General features: G+C 51.9%; 1 protein-coding gene across 8 annotated transcripts in view; it reads left to right on the forward strand.

Moving 5' to 3' along the window:
* Window positions 1-348: 348 nt before the first annotated feature.
* The window catches only part of ZNF638 (zinc finger protein 638), a 54,864-nt gene continuing 32,662 nt past the window's right edge, over window positions 349-22,550 (forward strand). For all 8 annotated transcript variants that reach the window (XM_085577393.1, XM_085577394.1, XM_085577399.1 and 5 more), the window contains exons 1-5: window positions 349-546; window positions 7,043-8,664; window positions 14,022-14,083; window positions 15,983-16,021; window positions 19,112-19,416. In XM_085577393.1, coding sequence (XP_085433519.1) covers window positions 7,240-8,664; window positions 14,022-14,083; window positions 15,983-16,021; window positions 19,112-19,416 — 1,831 coding nt within the window. In that variant the 5' untranslated portion in view covers window positions 349-546; window positions 7,043-7,239. The remainder of the gene's footprint in view (window positions 547-7,042; window positions 8,665-14,021; window positions 14,084-15,982; window positions 16,022-19,111; window positions 19,417-22,550) is intronic.

Raw genomic sequence — 22,550 nt, forward strand, 5'->3', positions numbered from 1 at the left:
CCGGGCCCTCACGGCGGCAGGGCGGGAAGCGCTGCGCTACACACAGCAACGCAATAAAGGGGCACGGAACGGAGCAGGCTGATAATTGAGGGCAGAACACGCTGCCCTCAAATCGTATTGTGATTATTTACAAAAAAAAACAACGGCAGAAGGGCCAAAATCCGCAATAAAACACCCAAGGTAAAGAAGCGAACCCGACGGCCGCCAGCGCCGCTCTGAGGCGGCACGCGCTGCCGCCGCCCTTTTATAGCGGGGGGCGCGGAGTGGGCGGGGCTTCCCCGGGGTGGGCGGGGCTTCCCTTCGCACGCGGCAGCGCGCGCCGAACCCGCGCCGCCGCTGCCCCTCCCGCGCATGCGCAGAGCGCCCAGCGTCCTTCCGCGCCCGCCGCTCCCGGCGCTTCCCCCCCCCCCCCCCGCCTTGCTGCTTTTGGGGCGCTTTCTCCGCTTTTAGGGTTTTCTCCTCGTTTTTAGGGGCTTCATCCCGCTTTTAGGGCTCCATCCCGGCCGTCCCGGCGGCGGGGGACGCGGGGAAAGCGGCGGTGCCGAGGTAGGAGCGAGCGGCGGCCGCCCCCCCCCGCCTTGAGGGGGACGCGCGTAATGGCGGCGGTGGGGGGGGGGGGTGAGGGGCCCTCATGAGGGGCTTGGGGCTGTGGGGGTTTATTGTCTTCTTATTATTATTTTTTAATCCTTTCTCCTTTATTCCTTTCTTTTGTTGTCCCTTTTGTCGTTAATCTGTGATTGTTTTTTTTTTTTTTTCGGCACGCGGATAAAGTAAGCAGCGAGCTGCAGCCCCGCAAGGGATTGACCGCATTTTATACACCTTTTATACACCTTTTATACACCTTTTACACACCTTTTACACACCTTTTACACACATTTTACATACATTTTATACTCGGATTTAAATCTGGTTTTTAGATATTTTTAGATCTTTAAATCCCGGGTTTACGCTGTTTCAACCCTGGTCCTCCCTCCATTTCCCAAGTACGTCAGACAACACTCAAAAGCCTTCATTTAATCCTCGCTCAAGCCTTTAAATCCATAAATTCAATATTTTTACCTTAAAACGGTTGGGATATGCATGCTGAGAGTTGTGGGTTTGGGTTAAATTCAAATTTGAGTCGAAATAGAGCAATACCAGATTGGGTTTGCAGCTCAGCGCCTGGACGTGACCTCAGGCAGCTCCTCGTGGTTGGGGGTTAAAAAAGTGGATTTTCCCTTTTTTTCCGTGTTTTAAAAGGGGAATAATTGAGCAGAATTGGGTAAAATACCCGAAGAAAAATGATTTTTGGGGAAGGCCGAGTGTTGTAGCTCTGTAGCATCACGTGGCTTGCAGGAACTTCCTCTTTTGGGGGATTTAAGCTTTTTTAAAATGCAATTTAAGCATGGGCTCCTTGGATATTTTTAGTGTTGTTTTAAACCAGAATTGCAATACGGGTTGTTACTTTAATTTTTTTTAAAAAATCTGAATTTATCGAGTAAGTTCTAAGAGTTTTTACATAAAACTTAATAGGTTTTTTTGACTCAGAATCCAAACCAACCCCCCAAAAATCTCCTTCCAGCCCAGAATTGATGTTTAAATGTTGTTGGTTTGGGTTTTTTTGGCTCTTTTCTCTGCTTTCCTGAACATCTAAAACCTTAAATCAGCTGCTGGGAAGATCGGAGAGGGTGGATCTGACATGAGCTCGTGATTTTCTTTGGGATAAGACACTCTCCAAGGAAAAGGAGTATCCTGAATTTCATTCTCAATTTCTTTTTCCTTGTTTAAATCTGCCCCTGGGGTGTGGGGATGGAAGGGACCAGCCCAACCTCTTCTTCCCCAAATTCTGCTGAAATTGAGAATATTTATCCAAAGGTGGGGTTTTCCAAAGGCTTCTAAAACCTGGATTCCTTCCTTCTTTTTCCTTCCCCAATTTTTGGGGTTGTTTTGGTTGCCAGACAAGGATTTATCCGGGTGTTTCCCTTTTATCTTTCACTCTTGGAGGTGAATAAAACCTATTTTCCTACTTCCTTGCCATCAGTTAAATATTCTGCGTGGAATTTGGGCTTTTTTTTGCGGGGGGGAATTTTAGGCAGGAATGTCGGTGATGGTGTCAGGGACTTGTTGCCTGTGTTTAAATTGATTTATTGAGCTTCGTGCTGCTCTGAAAATGGAATTTGAGGAAGATTCCTGGTGTTCAAATGCCTGATTTTGGTCCTGTTTCAAGAATTCCTGGCTGAGAGGCTTGTCCTGGTTTTGGCTTTTTTTAGTTTTTTTTTAGTTCTGGATAGAAATCTCCTGCCCCAAAGGCAGAAATTTGGGAATATTCCAGGAGATTCCATGCTGGTGTTGATGTTCTGCTCGGGTAGGGATGGAATTCACTTTTGCTGGAAGCTTTGTTTGGGATTTGGGAGCTGAGTTTGGCTTTCCCTGGCCTGGGAATGGGCCTGGAGTGGCTGAAGGGATATTCCAAAGTGTCCTTTTCCATAGGAAATCTGGGATGGAGGAGTGGGAAAATGGGAGTTGGGCTTCCAGCATTGCACAGGGTGGGAGGAATGACTTTGTTTGGGTTTTGGGTCCCTTTTTCCCCCCCCCCGTGGTTTTATCTCATCCCAGGAATTTTCTTATTCAAGTGTTTCCTTTTTCCTATCCTGGTCCTTTTTTTTAGGATCTGCTTCCTTCAGGCTTTACAATTCCAGCTCAGCCTTTTGCTGTTCTCTTTTTCTTGGGAAATCCAAATTTCCAGGCTGGGATTTGCCCTCTTCCCATTATCCAGGTGCTCCAAGGTCCATTCCCATTCTGCCTTCCTCTTCCTCCTCATCCTCCAGGCCACATCCTGATCCCTGGTGTGTCCTGGTGTGGCTGGAACGTTCCCAGTGATCCTGGCTCTTGGAATTCCAAATCCACTGATCCCAGTCGAGATCCTGCTGGATCTGGAGCTGGCAGCAGGAACGTGCTCGGGTCGGGGGGAGGATTTTGCTTGGAGCTGCTTTCACCTCTAAAATCTTGGGAATTTTTGCCTGAGTGGGCAGGTGATCCTGCTGGAATTGCAGAACTTGGAATGCCAGACCTCCTGGAATGCCAGACCACCCGGATCCGTCGTGCTCTTCTGGATTTGGGCCGTGCCGGAGGAGCCGGAAGATCCCGGGATGGAGGGATAATAACACCACGGATAACCCGGAAAATCCAGGAGCTCCTGCTGGAACCGGGATGTCCCCTCCAGGTGGGGTTGTGCTGGCAAGGGGAAGTCTGGAGGTGACAAAAATCCCGGAGATCCAGAGGGTGGTGAAGTGCCCAGAACCATCCGGAATCACGGGAAGGAATTCCCAAATGCAGGAAAAGGGCTGGGAATGCCTTGTCCTCTGGGCTGCTGTGGGTGAGGAATTCTCCAGAGGGAAGGACCGTGGCACCCTCTGGATGCCATGGTGGTGTTGGGCAGGAAGGAGGAGGAAAATTCAGGACTTCCCAGAACATTCCAAGATTTTGCCATCAAACAAAGGAAGAGCGGGGAATCTCCAAAGGAGATCCAGGTCTTGGGACTGGACGCGGTCAGATCCGTGGGGATGTGGTCAGTTCTGGAAAAGCTCTTGGATAGGCACAGCAGTTTTCCAGGCATGGCTTTGCTTCCAGCTTTGTTTATCTGCTCTGGGCTCAGCACAGAGCCAGAAAATTCCATGCTATTTATAGGGACAAATCAGGAAATTCTCCTTTTGGAATTTCCTTTTGGATGAACCTTCTCTGCAACGGGAGAAATTCGCTTCCGCCTTCTCCTGAGGTTCCTGGAGAAAAAGAGGCTCCAGAGGAACCTTGTGGTTCTCCACAACTCCCTGACAGGGAGGAGGATTTGGGATCTGATCCCAGGGAATAACGGGAAAAGAGGGAACAGCCAAAAGAGGTTGGACACCAGCAGGAATTTCCTCATGGAAAGGGTGGTCAAGCCTTGGAAGCACCCAGGGGGATTGGAATCCCCATCCCTGGAGGTGTCCAAGGAATTCCTGGATGTGGCACTGAGTGCCAGGGTGGGCATCGGACACAGCTTGGAGAGGATGATTCCAAAGGTGTTTTCCAGCTGGAATAATCCCAGGATTCCGTGCTGCTGCAGTTTCCTTGCCCTTTTCCTCCGTGCAGGAATTCTTGCTCTGGATCCGTCTCTTTCTGCACTGCAAACACCAGGGAGGGCTTAAAATCCAGAACTTTCCATTTCTCCACCTGGATTGGGAAGCCTGGAAAAATGGGAGGGAGGAGGTTGAAGGAAGGCGTCGTTCGGCTTTTGTGTTGTGCTCTGAAATTCTGGGATTGCCGTTCCCAGGGAATGTTCTCCTGGAGAAGGGGAAGCTCCAGGGAGAGCTCAGAGCCCCTTCCAGGGCCTAAAGTGGCTCCAGGAGAGCTGGAGAGGGACTTGGGACATGAAGGATGGAGGGACAGGACACAGGGAACGGCTTCAAATTGGGAAAATGGAGATTTGGGTGGGATCTTGGGAAGGAATTCCTGGCTGGGAGGGTGGGGAGGGGCTGGGCTGCAATTCCCAGATTTGCTGGGGCTGCCTTTGGATCCCTGGCAGTGCCCGAGGCCAGGTTGGGTGATGGGGCTTGGAGCAGCGTGGGATGGTGGGATTATCCCTGATCTGGGGCTGGGATTGGAGCTCTTTTCCCACCCAAACCATTCCGTGATTCCGCCCGCTTTCCGTTGGGCGTCGCCGCGGCCCCAGCTCGGAGCCTGGTCCCTGCTGTGGCCTCCCTGTCCCGGCAGCGGCGCTTCCCAGGCTCCAGCACTTCCCAAACAAAGCTGCCTGCAAGAGGAACGTGAGGCTCTCCCTGATATCTCCAGAACATCGTCTCCTCCATCTTTAGAAGCATTTCCAGCATTTCCTTCGGAAAGGTCACTCGGCAGCTCCGTGTCCGCAGCCCTTCCTGGAATCCTGGACTGGTTTGGGTGGGAAGGGATCTCCAATCCCCATGCAATGCCACCCCCAGCCACGGATGGGGACATTTTCCATAAACCAGGTTGCTCCAAGTCTTTCCCAGCCTGGATCCCATCCCTGGCCAGGCTGGCGAGCTGGGGTTTGCAGAGGTGAGGTGTTATTCCCGATCCCGCTGCGGGAGCTTCCCCGCTCCCAGGTGTCCACGGGAGATGCAGCACCTGGAAATACCTGGAGAGGTAAAAACTCATCCTGCGGGAATTCCGTTTCTGTGTCTCCTTTGGGAGATTCCTGATCCGTGGAATTAAGGTTGGTGGTGTTTCAGATTTCCTCTGCTGATCCATTCGTGGTTGTCCTGGTGATGGGTGGCTTTGACAGCGTTCCTTCTCCAAGTGCTTCCCACAGGGATGGGCTCAGAGGGAATTTTTGTCCTCCAGCGCTGGGAATTCTGGAGAAAACCCAAATGGAAAGGCAGGAGGTGGCTTGGGGAATGTTGGTTCACATTTGTGTGGAAACCCTCTGGAACAAACTTGGCTTCACACTCCTGTTGAAATCCGATTTAATTTATGGAGGGAGGAGGAATATTGGGTGAGAGGCTGGAATTTTGGGAATGCTGACTGGTGGGAATCCGGTTATTGTTTGCTTGGAGAGGATTAATAGGATTTGTGTTTCTCTTGGGCCCGAGGAGTTTGTAAATGATTCCTCAAAAGAACTCACAACCAGATGGGAACAAACTCCGGGAATTGTGCTGGAAAATCCTCCTCTCCTGCACCTGTGTTTGGTCATTCCCTGTAAGGTTTATTCCTCGAGCCGTGATCTCAGCGTGAACCTCTGCTCGTGGAAAAACTTCCGCTGGAGTCAGCTTGGAAAACAAAACCCCGTGACGGCGACGGCGAGACGAGAACCTCGGCGCCGCAGGAATTCGGCCCAGAGCTTTGGGAACGGCCGGGAAAACTCCTGGAAAACCTCGCGTGTGGCTGCAAGAAGAATCCAGGAGCCAACAGATGGACAAGGGGGGAAAATGAGGAATTCCCGGGTTTGGAGTTTTCCTGGTTTGGGCTGGGAGTTTTTCCAGCTGCTGTTTTTCCAGTGCCGCGTTCGGGGTTGGGAACGGGGACGGAGCTGGGGACGCACGGATGTTGTGGCTGCTGCTTTGTCCTCGCTCTAAATCCAGAATTCCCGGTGTCCTCGCTCGGTCCCCGAGGAGCTGCACAAGGACTTGGCTGCTCTTTGATGTTTTACTGATCTCGGTCTCCATCCCTGACCTGCTGGGACGGGGCTTGGAGCACCCTGGGATAACGGGAGGTGTGGAATGGCAGGAGGTGGAACGGGATGGGCTTTAAGCCCTGTGTGATTCTTTCTCCAGAGCTCTGCGGTGTTTCATTTTCCTCTCCCTGTATTTGTGCCTTCTTTTCCCACCTCCCAGCACAGAATTCTCAGCGATTTCACCCCAAACCTTGACCACGGTGCTTTTTGTGCGGAGATTTGTTTTTCTGTTGTTGTTCCTGTACGATTTTACTCCTGTCTCAAACCCTTTCCATTTAAGCTCTTGGAGAGATGGGATATTTTTTGCCCACAGAATTCCAGCCTCGTCCCACCCTGTGAATTCTTGCAGGGTTTGCTCTTCACCCATGAGAGCGCTCACGGGAGTGTCCTCCTGGAAACTGCTCCAGCCTCGGCTCGGCTCCACCCAGTTGGAACTGGTTGGAGTTCTCCACCTAAATGGTTCCACTTCCAACTCATCCCTCGTCACCCTTCCGACAGAGGGGTTTCATTATTTGCCTCACTGCTCCTGAAATTATTAATTGAGTTATTAATTGTAATTAAACCCGAACTGCTGTCACCAAGAAGTGAAATGCCAGGTTTTAAGCGATGCTGTTGCGAGTGTCACCACTGGCTGTGTTCCCTGTGACATCCAACTCGTTGGGTTAAGCTTGTTAATTACCTGTTTAATTGATTAATCACCTGTTCTCTATATTTAAGCTTTTCACAGCGAAAGAAAACGTACTTTTGTGAATTCCGAGTGCTCGAAACTGTGGCGCAAATCCCGCTTCCGTGCCTCGGGTTGCTTTTCTCCCCGTCCTAGAAGCCGCTGTGAGCAGATGCCAAAGATGACCCATCTAATCCTTGTCTTTTAACTTGCAGCTTTGTGTTGTTCTTGGAAAGTTGCGCACCACTTGTGAATTCCCTGAACCTTGGCCTTGCCAGCCCCCTTGTGTTGGGCCCTCCTCCTTTTCAGCTTGCCCAAATTCAGACCCACTTGGCTCTCCAGCGCCTTGGCTGCCAGCGGCGGGCGGGCACCTCCCCACGCTGGCGCCCGCCAGGCATTGCTGAAAGACGCAATGTTTAGCCCCAGAGGAACCTTGCCCCCGAGGCCCAGAGGACCCAACCCGTCGGGCACCAAAGCCCCGGCAGCTTTCAGGGCCGGCGGCGCGGCGGGGCCGCCCGGGAAAGCCGCGCCCGCGACGCCCCAAGGAGCGCCCCAGAGATTCTCGGGGCAGGACGCGCTGCAGTGGACGGGTTCGCAGAGGATCAACGTCCGCGTCACGCTGCACAGGGCCGATCCCAGGAAAGTCAAGGAGAAGAGCGGCCTGCACCAGGAGCAGAAGGGAGACCTCCGTGCCACTCGCTGGGATGGCGGCCCCGCCGGCACCGCCGGGCCGAAGCCGCCCGGCCCGCCGCCGCTTTTGGAGCAGAGTTCCAACCCGCAGAACCGCTACACGCCCGAAAGCGCCTCCAGCATTTTAGCGAGCTTCGGGCTGTCCAACGAAGACCTGGAGGAGCTGAGCCGCTACCCCGACGACCAGCTGACGCCCGAGAACATGCCGCGGATCCTGCGGGAGATCCGCATCCGGAAGATGGGCCACGCCGTGCCCGGCCTGCACGCTGCCGGCCGGGCGGAGGAGCCGGCGGGCGAGAGCGGCGGCGCCGCCGTCAAGGGCAAAGTGATCGACTACGGCCACGCCAGCAAGTACGGCTACACCGAGGACCCGCTGGAGATCCGCACCTTCGCCCCCGAGGCGCTGCCCGAGGAGCCGCTGGAAGCGCGCGTCTACACCCCCGAAAGCTTGAGCGCGGAGAACCGGGAAGAATTCCAGCGGGAGCAGAGCGTGCCGGTGGCCGTCCCGCCGCCCAACGTGCCGTGCAACCCCGTGTTCCCGGCCGAAGACCTCGTCAAGCTGCCGGCCTTCCCCGCCGACTCGTCGCCCGCTCCGACGTTTTTCCCCGCCGAGCCGCCGGCCAAGGTGCAGGTGCTGTGCAGCGCCGTGCCCGCCGCGCTGCCGGCGGCGAAGCCGGCGTCCCAGCCGCCCGTGCCGCCGGTGCTGCCGCCCATCCTGCCGGCGCTGCTGCCCGCGCCGCTGCCGCAGCCCTTGCTGCCCCCGGTGATGCCGCCGCTGGTCCAGCCGCCCGTGTCCCAGCACGTGTTGCCCGCCTTGACGCCGCCGCCCTTCTCGGCCGGGCTCCTGGCCGCCATCAGCCAGCATGAGCAGAAGCAGCGCGACGCCGGCGGCGCCCATCCCGCGCCCGGCACCTCCGGCGGGGCGTCGGCGGGACACAAACCCTTCCACAAACCCTTCCACCCGCCGGCACAGGAGCCCATCAAATCCCCGTTCGGGGTGGTGAAGGCGTCCTGGCTGCCCGTGTTCCCGGACCAGAAGAGCAAACGCCTGCCCACCCCGTCCATGATGAACGACTACTATGCCACGTCGCCGCGAATATTCCCACATTTGTGTTCTCTGTGTAACCTTGAATGCACTCATATGAAGGTGAGTGGCTTTCCCAGATTATTCCCTAAACGTGCGTACTCGGCACCTTTTCCTGCCGCTGGTTGTTTTCCCTGGGAATGCCGTGGATTGGGATGCTGGTCGCCAAGTTTGAGTGTTGGGAATGGTGCTAGAAATGATTGTAACGGCGTGTTCAGAGTTGCTTTACGTGTTGGTTTTTATTTTTTTTTTTTAGTGTTTAAAGTGATTTCTGTCTTTGCAGCGGGTTTCAAACAACAAAACAAAACCTCGGGCAGCGGAGCGAAATATTCCTGTCGTGTGTGGGGGATTCAAATCATGTCCGGGGGTGGCTGAGATGTCTGTGTGTTCATTCCCTCCCCTCCTCCTCCTCCAAAACTCTGCCTGAAAACAAAAGAGCCCATTTAGAACCTGAAATTTCATCTTCCAAATCTGCTCTGCGTGTGACAACGCTGAATATTCCAGAGGCTGGCGCGGGGCGATGTGGAAAATGCGTCCATTCATCCTGCCGGGCTTTCGGCCTTGGAGGAAATCACAGTTCCAGCTCTGAAGGAAAAAATAAAGGGAGAAAATGGTGGATATTGGGAGATAAAAAGTGTTTTGGAAGTTGTGCGTTTTCTTGGGAAAGCCCAAGGTTTGAGGTGTCAGAAATGTGGGAGAACGTGATATGAAAAAAAAACAGAGTAATTCATTAATAATTATTGAATGTGTTTGAATTGCAAAGTGTGGAGAGGATGTGGGGGAGGGATTTTTGTAATTTGGCAAAATCCTGGAGATTTTAGGCTCTGTTTGCTGTGAATTCAAAATCTGGCTGAAAATGGGGATGGCCTTGTTAGGGAAAACCGAATGGAAATTCCCAAACCCTTTCCCCCAGGAAGCGCTGAGGGTCGTGGAGATGGGCAGCTGGAAGTGGGAAGGATGATTTAAAATAAAAATGGGTAAAATTGAACAGGAAAACAAAAGTTGGGAGGTGTTAACAAAGGAAAAAAAAACTATTTTGGAAAAAGGAATTAATTTAGATGGGAATTCTCTTGTTTAAGGAGGGAAATATCATTAAAAATCTGTTGACAAATCAGCTCTGGCTGAGGGGTTTGGGGTGCATTGAAGGTGGTGAGATCTTGTCCTGGTGGCACCGCGGTGGGATGTGTTCCCAGGAATCCTGATCCTACTGCAGCCTCCCAAATCTGCTCCCTGTCCTTCAGCTCCGGCCCGGATTCGCTTCCTTTGGGAAGCGTTGGGTGTTTGTCTCCCAGGGACACAGGAGACCTCCCACGTGCAGAAGAACCCACGAGAATTTGGGAGTTTTTATCCCAGAAATAAAACTTCGACGGAGAAACGTCCAGCTGGTGCGTCCATGAATTGCAGAGATGGAAATCTCGATTCCAGCTCTGCAGTTCGGCGAATCCGGTCGGTTTTGGGAGGTTGGAGATGACTTGGACATTCAAGATTTGTCTTCCCAACCATTCCCTGTCCCGTTCTGGGAGAGCTGGATGGGACCTCAGGTTGGAAGAGCCACCAGATCTGGTGATTCCCAAGGACTCCTGACATTTGATGCTGTCCCCGGCCTGGAGAAATGGATTTCATGGATGGAGCACTGGACTGGATGGTGGCACCTAGAGTTGTCACCAGCTCCGTGCCCGGGTGGGACCAGCCAGCCCGGGATTGGGATCGGCGCCGTTCGACGTCTCCAGCGGTGACAAGGACACCGGGATCGGTCACCCTCGGCACCAGGAAGGTGACACCGAGCTCTGCATTGGGATCACGCCTGGAGAGATGGGACCATGCCAACCTCGTGAGGCTCAGCCAGGGCAGGAGCTCCTGGGCAGGACGATCCCGGCGTAGATCCCAGTTGGGAAGAGAACGATCGGAGAAGGACTTGGGGTGTCGTGGACGGGAAATTCCAAACGTCCCTGACGGATCCCTGTGCCCTGGGCTGATCCCGCAGCGTGGGCAGCGGGAAAGGTGGGAATTCTGCCCAGGTGAGACCCCACCTGCGGAGCTCTGGGGCAACGTCAGGAGGACCTGGAGCTGCTGGAGCAAATCCAGAGGTGGCCATGGAGATGCTCTGGAGCCAGACTGGGAATATTGGGAATGTTCCCCTGGAGAAGGGAAAAATCCAGGGAATGCTCAGAGTGCCTGGAGGGGCTCCAGGAGAGCTGGAGAGGGATTTGGAATAAGGGATGGAGGGACAGGAGCCAGGGAATGGCTCCCACTGGGAAAGGGGAGCTTGGGCTGGGATCTTGGCAAGGAATTCCTGGCTGGGAGGGTGGGGAGGGGCTGGGCTGGAATTCCCAGATTTGCTGGGGCTGCCCCTGGATCCCTGGAGTGCCCAAGGCCGGGTTGGATGGATTTGGATCCACCTGGGTTTAGGGAAGGTGGTGGGAATGGGGTGGGATTTAAGGTCCCTTCCAACCCAAACCATTCCAGGATTCCGGGATAACAGGATCCGACTCAGATGAAGGTGCCCAACGAGGAAAACCGTTTCCATCCCACGTCTGAAGACCCTGAAAACAAAATTCCAGTGATGGATTCCGAGTTCAGGCTGTTGGTGCTGAGCACCCCTTTTCCATGGATTTTTCCATGGTTTTTCCATGGATTTTTTTTAATCTCTTCTTGGATTGACTCATTTTGGATCCGACCACACCGCATTGCCATGGGAAGAGAATTCCAGCCCTTGGAATATGAAACCCATAGATTCCCACCTGGATGTGAGATACTCATCCAAACGTCATTGGCCAAAACTCTGGAAGCTGAATTTTCCCTGGAAAAAATCCTCTTGGATGTTGTTTTTACATATTTCTAATATATTTTAAGGTTTTTTTTTTTTTTTGGTTCAGAAGCTACAGTTTTGGTATTTCCCAGCTGAATTGAGAATTTTTAATGGAAAATGGATCATCTTCATGTTTCAAGCAGGCAGGTCCAAAATGTTGGGAATTTCTGGAAAAAATGGTGGAAATTTGTGGAGGTTTCCGTGGAAGGCGGGGTTGGGGCAGCAGCAGAATTTGACGGATTTGGCCTCGTTTTGATCCCGGGCAGGAAGGGACGTGGTGAGAGGTTGGATTCGGATCTTGAGGAATGTTCCTGTGGGATCCTCAGGGTTGGCTCTAAGGAGGTGCAACCACACCAGGGTGGATTTTTGGGCATTAAAATCAGAATTTGAGGAAAAAATCGATGTTTGGGCCAGATATTCCCAAAAATATTTGTGTCCTGGATCTTTTTTTTAGGGCAAAATTCCCAGTTCCGCTCTGGGATAGGCGGAGTCTTGCCCCCTGCTGTTCCTTTTTAATTCAAACTTCTCAAATCCTCAAAATCTCAATTAATTTCATGGATATTTTATGGAGCAGTTTCCTTTTCCGCTCAGAAATCGCGTCCTGTTGGAATAACAAAGCGGAATTTGTGGGATTCCTCCTTCTCCAAACACTTCACCTCTTGGATGGAGCAGATTTCTTGGAATAACGACGATTCCTTCATCCTCATTCCCATCACATCTGGAATGAAGCGGATTTGAAGCATTCCCAGCACGAGGGATGGGATTTATCCTTTTTTTTTATCCATTTTTGTTCCCTAAATCCGTTCAAAGTTGGGGGCGACGCCTCCTTGGACCTCGAATCTGTGAAATCCTTGGAATTTTCAGTTTTCCGTGAAGATTTGCACTTGGAATTCCTTTATTGGACGCTTTGCTCCATCACCTTCTGCTCCCAGGATTTCTTGGTGGTGATCCATGGGTGAGAGGAGGTTGGGATGGAATTAGGGAATGTGGGAATGGAGGAGTTCCGATGGAATTCTTCCTCTCGCTGAGATTTGATGGGAATCCTGTACTTTTAGGGGAAGGATTTCTTTGGATTCCTGGAAAAATCGTGGCTGCTCCATCCCTGGAATGTCCAAATCCAGGTTGGATGGGGCTTGGAGCAACTTGGGATCATCTTTAGGTTCCCTTCCAACCCAACCATTCCATGATGATTCCATGGGCAGTGGAATATTCCCAAAGAGTGGGAGAATCCAGGAATGAGATAAAGAGTAGGAAAATCCATAAATCCAGAGGGGTTTGGATTCTGTGGCCAGTGGAATATTCCCAAAGAGTGGGAAAATCCAGGAATGAGATAAAGAGTAGGAAAATCCATAAATCCAGAGGGGTTTGGATTCTGTGGCCAGTGGAATATTCCCAAGGAGTGGGAAAATCCAGGAATGAGACAAAGAGGAGGAAAATCCATAAATCCAGAGGATTTTGGCTGGTGAGGACCTGGCGAGGGGAAGGAGATGCCCAAAAATCTTGGATCAGCAGCTGGAAGGATTTGGGAGCCAAAACCCTTCCTTGGCACCATGGAATTGGAATTCTGGGAGTCAAATTCCCTCTGGCACCATGGAATTGGAATTCTGGGAGCCAAATTCCCTTTTCGTTCGCACCAGGTTTTCCTTGAGGAACAGCTTTGGTTTATCCTGGTTAAATTCAAGCCTGGAAAAATTTGGATCCTTGGGAATGGGATTGCTCAGGGATGGCCTGGAATTAGGGAAAAGCAGCTCGGGATGCTGAAATTGCTGCTTTGTCCTCATGGGAATGATTCCATCATCCTGCTTCTTCAGCTCCATTATTTTATTATAATTATTCCATAGTTGGTTGGATTTTGTGCTGTAAGAGCAGCCGGAAGTTGATTTTTTGGTTTTTCCCCAAGGATATTTAATAATTATCATTGGTGATGTTCCACCATGAAGAATTCCAGAGTTCCCAAGAATTTCCAGAGTTTTCCTGCCTCCTTTTTTTTTTCCCCAGCTGTCTGTTAATATTCCCAGTTCAACCCGAATTTAGGGATTTTTCTGTGGAATTAAATCCTGTTTTTATGGGATTTTTTTAAACGATAAACGAGTTTGAAAAACATCCCGAGGCTCCGGAGCGACCTTTGAGCTGTGACATGATGGGAACTGAACATTCCCAGAGCTCCAGGCACGGAAATTCCGGGCTGGGAATGAGATTGGATGTGAAGATGGCACATCTGGAGGCAGCTGGAATTGCTCACGGATGTGACAGCAAGTCGTGGATTTCTTCCCTTTCATTCCAAATTTTTTTTGGAGCAGCCTCTGGTGATCCACGTGCTGCTGCCATCCCCGGCGTGGGGGAGTGGGTTAATGGATGAATGAATTGATTTAATGAAGGGGTTGAATTAATTGATTGGATCGATTTGTTGAATTGATTGATTGAATTGAGGTTTTTGCTCTGGAGCGTTGATAATCAGCTTTTAACCTCCTGCCTGAATCCCCGTGGAAATTTCGGGTTTTCCCAGGTAAAGAAACGGGGCTGGGAAGTGGAAATGCGGCCCCGAGGGATGGGGAGGATCCCGGGCTTTTCCGCCTGATCCCGCTTTTCCCGATGTTCCTTGTCCCCCCAGGATTGGATCCTGCACCAGAACAACCCCGCCCACCTCGAGAGCTGCCGCAGGCTGCGCCAACAGTAAGGGATCCGCTGGAATCTCCTGGGGATCCGCTGGGAATCTGCTGGGGATCCATTGGGAATACCCTGGGGATCTGTTGGGAATATCCTGGGAATATCCTGGGGATCCATTGGGAAATCACTGGGGATCCGTTGGGAATCTCCTGGGGATCCATTGGGAATATCCTGGGGATCCATTAGGAATATCCTGGGGATCCACTGGAATCTCCTGGGGATCCATTGGGAATATCCTGGGGATCCATTGGGAATCTCCTGGGGATCTGTTGGGAATATCCTGGGGATCCATTGGGAATCTCCTGGGGATCCATTGGGAATATACTGGGGATCTGTTGGGAATATCCTGGGGATCCGTTGGGAATCTCCTGGGAATATCCTGGGGATCCATTGGGAATATCCTGGGGATCCATTGGGAATACCCTGGGGATCCATTGGGAATATCCTGGGGATCTGTTGGGAAACGACTGGGGATCCATTGGGAATCTCCTGGGGATAAATTTGGAATATCCGGGGGATCCATTGGGAATCTGCCGGGGATCCATTGGGAATCCAGTGGTGATCCATTGGGAAACAGCTGGAGATCCATTGGGAATCTGCTGGGAATCCATTTGGGATCCATTGGGGGTATGCTGGGAGTCCATTGGGGATCCGTTGGGAATGTGGGGATCCACTAGGAATGAACTGGGAGCCCATTGGGGAGCCACTGGGAAACTGGGAATCCACAGGGAATGCATTGGAAATCCACCAGGGATCCATTGGGAACTCATTTGGGATCAACCGGGAATCTCTTGGAAATCCACTGGGGATGCACTGGGAACCCATTGGGAAACCACTGGGAATGGATTGTCAATCCTCCAGGGATCCATTGGGAACCCACTGAGGATCCACTGGAAATCCATTTGGGATCTACTGGGGACCCATCGTGATCCCACTGGGAACCCATTGAGAATCTGCTGGGAATCCATTGGGAATCCATGTGGAACCCACTGGGAACCCATTGGGGATCCATTGGGGATCATGGAATGCTGGGGAAGGACCTTAAATCCCAACAATTCCAACCCCATTCCATGGGCAGGGACACCTCCCACCATCCCAGGTGGATCCAGCCCCAATGTCCAACCTGGCCTTGGACATTCCCAGGGATCCAGGGATTCTCTGGGAATTCCAGCCCAGCCAGGAATTCCTTGCCAAGATCCCAGCCCAATCTCCCCTTTCCCAGTGGGAGCCATTCCCTGGCTCCTGTCCCTCTGTCCCTTGTCCCCAGTCCCTCTCCAGCTCTCCTGGAGCCCCTCCAGGCACTCTGAGCATTCCCTGGATTTTTCCATTCTCCAAGGGAACATTCCCAGTTTTCCCAGCCTGCCTCCAGAGCAGAATCCTGAATTTTTCCCTAAATCCCATCCATTCCCACCTTCCCTTATCCCAGGTTGCTCCAAGCCCTGCCCAGTCCGGCCTTGGACATTCCAAGGATTTGGGGCAGCTCCAAATTTCCCTGGAGTCTCTCCCCATCCCAAGAAAAGCTTTGGGATTTCAAACCTGAATTATCTCAAGATCACAGCTCCCCTTTGGAATCCCTCAGAGTTTTCTCTGGAATTTTCCATTCCCCACTTCCCAGAAGTGGGAATGTTCCAGTGAACATTCCCACTTCTCCCAGAGCCAAGGGATTTCAAAATCCTGGAATGAATTGGGATGGGAGGAACCCTAAATCCCAAATTTAGAGTTGGATGGGAATTGGGATAATTCCCATTATCCCAATTCCCATCCAACTCCACTTGCATGAACAAAAATCAACATTTGTCACTTTCGGGATCCCAAATGGGAATTTTTATCTGGAAAAATCCCTTTTTTTTTTTTTTTTGGGAATTTTGTCTTTTCCGCTGACATTTCTCCCTTTGCCATCGACAGATATCCCGAGTGGAATCCTGAAGCTCACTCCTCCAACAGGTAACTTGTGATTTTAATTCCTTTAATTACTAATTAATTAATTAATTGTAACCGATTATTTTCCCTGATTTGCCTCCCCCAACCCCTCTCCACGAGGTCACGTTTTTGTTATAAAATTTTGGGGGATTTTGACCCAGTCCCCAATCCCAGTCCCATACACCCAATCCCAAATCCCATATTCCCTTTCCCTGACCCCATATCCCCAATCCCCACTCCCATATCCCCAATCCTATATCCCAAATCCTGTATTCCCTTTCCCCAACCCCATTTCTCCATTCCCCAATCCCCAATCCTATTCCCATATCCCCAATCCCATATCCCAAATCCCGTATTCCCTGACCCCATATCCCCAATTCCCACTCCCCAATCCCAGTCCCAAATACCCAATCCCATATCCCAAATCCCATATTACCTTTCCCTGACCCCATATCCCCAATCCCCACTCCCATATCCCCAATCCCATATCCCAAATCCCATATTACCTTTCCCCGACCCCATATCCCCAATCCCCATATCCCCAATCCCCATATCCCAAATCCCCATATCCCCAATCCCCACGCCCCAATCCCATATCCCAAATCCTGTATTCCCTCTCCCCAGTCCGACATTCCCTTTCCCCAATCCCATATCCTATATCCCCAATCCCCAGTCCCCAATCCCAGTCCCATACACCCAATCCCCATATCCCCATTCTCTTTTCCCAATCCCATATTCCCTTTCCCCATTCCCCAATCCCATATCCCCAATCCCACATTCCATTTCCCCAACCCCAATGCCCAACCCCATATCCCCACTCCCCAATCCCAGTCCCATATCCCCAATCCCATGTCCCAAATCCCGCATTACCTTTCCCCTCTCCCCAGTCCCATATTCCCTTTCCCTGATCCCATATCCCCAATCCCCATATCCCCATTCCCCTTTCCCAATCCCATATTCCCTTTACCCCATTCCCCAATCCCATATCCCCACTCCCCAATCCCAGTGCCATATACTCAATCCCACATCCCAAATCCCGTATTCCCTTTCCCGGACCCCAATCCCCAATCCCATATCCCAGATCCCATATTCCCTTTCCCAGACCCTATATCCCAATTCCCCATATCCCCACTCCCCAATCCCAGTCCCATGTACCCAATCCCAAATCCCATATTCCCTTTCCCGGACCCCAATCCCCACTCCCCAATCCCATATCCCCAATCCTATATCCCAAATCCTGTATTCCCTTTCCCCAACCCCATTTCTCCATTCCCCAATCCCCAATCCTCTTCCCATATCCCCAATCCCATATCCCAAATCCCGTATTCCCTGACCCCATATCCCCAATCCCCACTCCCCAATCCCAGTCCCAAATACCCAATCCCATATCCCAGATCCCATATTCCCTTTCCCAGACCCCATATCCCAATTCCCCAATCCCATTCCCATATACCCAATCCCACATCCCAAATCCCGTATTCCCTGACCCCATATCCCCATTCCCCAATCCCATTCCCATATACCCAATCCCACATCCCAAGTCCCGTATTCCCTTTCCCAGACCCCATATCCCAATTCCCCATATCCCCACTCCCCAGTCCCACTCCCATGTACCCAATCCCACATCCCAAATCCCGTATTCCCTGACCCCATATCCCAATTCCCCACTCCCCAATCCCAGTCCCATGTACCTAATCCCACATCCCAAATCCCCACTCCCCAATCCCACTCCCATGTACCCAATCCCACATCCCAAATCCCGTATTCCCTTTCCCTGACCCCATATCCCCATATCCCCATATCCCCACTCCCCAATCCCAGTCCCATATACCCAATCCCACATCCCAAATCCCATATTCCCTGACCCCATATCCCCACTCCCCAATCCCAGTCCCATATACCCAATCCCACATCCCAAATCCCCACTCCCCAATCCCAGTCCCATATACCCAATCCCACATCCCAAATCCCGTATTCCCTGACCCCATATCCCCACTCCCCAATCCCACTCCCATATACCCAATCCCACATCCCAACTCCCGTATTCCCTTTCCCCGACCCCATATCCCCATATCCCCACTCCCCAATCCCATTCCCATATCCCAGATCCCATATTCCGTTTCCCAGACCCCATATCCCAATTCCCCATATCCCCATATCCCCACTCCCCAATCCCAGTCCCAAATACCCAATCCCACATCCCAAATCCCGTATTCCCTGACCCCATATCCCAATTCCCCACTCCCCAATCCCACTCCCATGTACCCAATCCCACATCCCAACTCCCGTATTCCCTTTCCCCGACCCCATATCCCCATATCCCCACTCCCCAATCCCATTCCCATATCCCAGATCCCATATTCCATTTCCCAGACCCCATATCCCAATTCCCCATATCCCCATATCCCCACTCCCCAATCCCAGTCCCAAATACCCAATCCCATATCCCAAATCCCATATTCCCTTTCTCTGACACCATATCCCCACTCCCCAATCCCTTATCCCAAATCCTGTATCCCCTTTCCCCCACCCCATATCCCCACTCCCCAATCCCAGTCCCATCCCACATCCCAAATCCCGTGTTCCCTTTCCCGGACCCCAATTCCCACTCCCCAATCCCATTCCCATATCCCCATTCCCATATCCCAGATCCCATATTCCCTTTCCCAGACCCCATATCCCCATATCCCCACTCCCCAATCCCACTCCCATGTACCCAATCCCACATCCCAAATCCCGTATTCCCTTTCCCTGACCCCATATCCCCACTCCCCAGTCCCAGTCCCATATACCCAATCCCACATCCCAAATCCCCACTCCCCAATCCCACTCCCATGTACCCAATCCCACATCCCAAATCCCGTATTCCCTGACCCCATATCCCCATATCCCCACTCCCCAATCCCACTCCCATGTACCCAATCCCATATCCCAATTCCCGTATTCCCTTTCCCCGACCCCATATCCCCAATCCCCACTCCCATATCCCCATTCCCATATCCCAGATCCCATATTCCGTTTCCCAGACCCCATATCCCAATTCCCCATATCCCCATATCCCCTCTCCCCGATCCCGTATCCCCGTTCCCGCTCTGACCGGTGTCCATCCCGCAGGCACGGCGCGGAGCGCAAGGAGAACCGCACGCCGCGCCGCCGCTCGGGCTCGTGCAGCCCGAGCCGCTGGTCGCCGTCCCGGCGCCGCCGCGGCCCCGCGGGCCCCGCGTGCCGGCGCCGCTCGCGCTCGCGCAGCCCCGGGCGGGCGCGGCGGGCGCGCTCCCGCAGCCCCGGGCGGGCCCCGCCGCGGCCGCGCTCCCGCTCCCGGCCCCGCTCCCCGCCCCGGGCCCGGCCCGGCCCCCGCGGCAGCCCCCGGCCCCGCAGATCGCCCAGCGCCGCCCGCCGGCCCGGCCGCACCGCGCAAGGTCACTGCCCGAGCGGGGAACGGGAACGGGAACGGGAAATGGGAACGGGAAATGGGGAATGGGGAACGGGAACGAGAAATGGGAAATGGGGAACGGGAAATGGGGAACGGGAACGGCGGGGACCGGGAAATGGGGAATGGGAACGGCGGGGACCGGGAAATGGGGAACGGGAAATTGGGAACGGGAAATGGGGAACGGGAAATGGGAACGGGAAATGGGGAACGGGAACTGCAGGGACCAGGAAATGGGGAACAGGAAATGGGAACTGCGGGAACCGGGAAATGGGGACCGGGAAATGGGAACGGCGGGGACCGGGAACTGCGGGGACCGGGAAATGGGAACCAGGAACGGCAGGGACTGGGAACGGCAGGGACAGGGAAATGGGAAAACGGAAATGGGAACTTGGAACTGTGGGGACCGGGAAATGGGAACCGGGAACAGCGGGAACCGGGAAATGGGAAATGGGGACTGGGAACGGCGGGAACTGGGAAATGGGAAATGGGGACCGGGAAATGGGAACTGGGAACGGCGGGAACCGGGAAATGGGAAATGGGGACCAGGAACTGCGGGGACCGGGAACCAGGAAATGGGAAATGGGGACCAGGAAATGGGAACTGGGAACTGTGGGGACCAGGAAATGGGAACCAGGAACGGTGGGGACCGGGAAATGCGGGAACCCCGGGAACTGCAGGAACCAGGAATTGCGGAAACCCCGGGAACCGGGGGAACACCGGGAACCACGGGAACCTGGAAACGTGGGAGGCACGGGAGAGTCCCAGGGGGAATTTTGGGAATTCAGGGGGATTCCCAAAGGGTTCTGTCATGCCCAAAGGGAATTTTGGGAAATGCTCAGTGGGATTCCCAGTGGGAATTTTGGGAAGGTTCTGTGGGATTCCCAAATGAATTTTTGGGAATGCTCAGTGGGATTCCCATTGGGAATTTTGGGAATGTTCTGTGGGATTCCCAAAGGAAATTTTGGGAATGCTCAGTGCAATTCCCGATGGGAATTTTGGAAATGCTTGGTGCGATTCCCAATGGGAATTTTGGGAATGTTAAGTGGGATTCCCAAAGGAAATTTTGGGAATGCTCAGTGCGATTCCCGATGGGAATTATAGAAATGCTCAGTGCAATTCCCAATGGGAATTTTGGGAAAGTTCTGTGGGATTCCCAATGGCTTTTCACCCATAAGTGGAATTTTGGGAATGCTCAGTGCAATTCCCAATGGGAATTTTGGGAATGTTCTGTGGGATTCCCAAAGGAAATTTTGGGAATGCTCAGTGCAATTCCCAATGGGAATTTTGGAAATACTCAATGTGATTCCCAATGGGAATTTTGGGAACGCTCAATGTGATTCCCAATGGGAATTTGAGGAATGTTCTGTGGGATTCCCAATGGTTTTTCACCCATAATTGGAATTTTGGGAATGCTCAGTGCAATTCCCAATGGAAATTTTGGGAATGCTCCGTGGAAATCCCAAAGGTTTTTCCCCCCAGTGGGAATTCTGGGATTCCCAGGATTTTTTTAGGGGTAAATGGAAATGATTTGGGAATTCTCTGACCAATAAGCGCCCTGTAGGTTCTCTGCAGCCGTGCAGCAGCCGGGCATTAATTAAGGACTAATTAAAGACTAATTAAGGACTAATTAAAGCAGCCCAGGAAGGCTCCGAGCCCGTAAGTACTGCAGGCTCAGAGTCCCAAAGAATTCCCAGAAAATTCCCAAATAATTCAAAAAACATTTTAATAATTTTTTAAAAATCCTTTTTTTTCCCCAAAAAATTTGCATTTCCCCCCCAAAAAATCCTTTTTTCTCCCAAAATTCCCCCCCAAAATTTCCATTTTCCCCCAAAAATTCCAAAAAAATTCCTGTATTTTTCCAAAAAAATTTCCCATTTTTTCTCCCAAAATTCCCATTTTTTTCACCCCAAAATTCCCATTTTTTCTCCTAATATTCCCAGAAAATCCCCCCAAAATTCCCCTTTGTTCCCCAAAAAAAATCCACCCAAAAAAATTCTTTTTGTCCCAAAACCCCCCCAAAAAATAATGTAAAAATTCAAAAAAATTCCTATTTTTAGTCCCAAAAATCCCCCTAAAAATTCCCATTTTTTCCCCCAAAAATTCATTTTCCCACTAAATTCCAAAACAATCCCCCCCCAAAAATTTCCATTTTTCCCACAAAATTCCCAAAAAATCCTCCCAAAATCTCCCACTTTTTCCCCAAAAACTTCCCATTTCTTCCCCCAAAAAATCCCCCAAAAATTAATATAAAACTCTCTTTTTTTTCCTCCAAACTTCCCAAAATGTGCCCCAATAAATTCCCATTTTTTAGTCCCAAAAATCCCCCCAAAAATGCCCGTTTTTTCCCCACCCAGCCATGGGTTCCCATTGTTCCTTCAGGCAGCCACAGCCAGGCCGTGCTGGAGGCCCCCAAAATCCAAAAGAATTCTCCTTTTCGCCCCAAAAAACCTCATTTTTTCCCCAAAAATTCCCGGTTTTCCCTCAAAAATTCCCATTTTTCGCCCAAAATTCCCTCTGTTTCCCCACCCAGCTGTGGGTTCCGGTTGTTCCCTCAGGCAGCCGCAGCCGGGGTCGCACCGCGCTGGAGGCGCCCCCAAAATCCGAAAAAATCGAATTTTTTCCCCAAAAAATTCCCATATTCTCCCAAAATTCCCATATTTTTCCTAGAAATATTCCCAAAAACCTGTTTTTCTCTCAAAATTCCCATTGTTTCCATACCCAAACGTGGCTTCCTGTTGTTGCCGTCGTTCTTCCCTCAGGCAGCCGCAGCCGGGACAGCGCCGCACTTGAGGCGCCACCCCAAAATCCAAAAAAAAAAATCGCATCTTTCCCCCAAAAATTTCAATTTCTCAAAAAAACGCATATTTTTTTCTCCCAAAATTCCTGGGTTTTTCTACAAAAATCCCACGTTTCCGCACCTAACTGTGGCTTCCCGTCGTTGCGTCGCCTCGGGCAGTCGGGGTCGCGCCGCGCTGGAGGCGCCCCCAAAGTCCGAAAAAAATCGCATTTTTTCCCCCAAAAATTCCCATATTCTCCCAAAATTCCCATATTTTTCCTAGAAATATTCCCAAAAACCTGGTTTTCTCTCAAAATTCCCATTGTTTCCACACCCAAACGTGG

Source organism: Lonchura striata, chromosome 4, assembly GCF_050655825.1.
Source record: "Lonchura striata isolate lonStrDom1 chromosome 4, ASM5065582v1, whole genome shotgun sequence".
Taxonomy (NCBI): domain Eukaryota; kingdom Metazoa; phylum Chordata; class Aves; order Passeriformes; family Estrildidae; genus Lonchura; species Lonchura striata.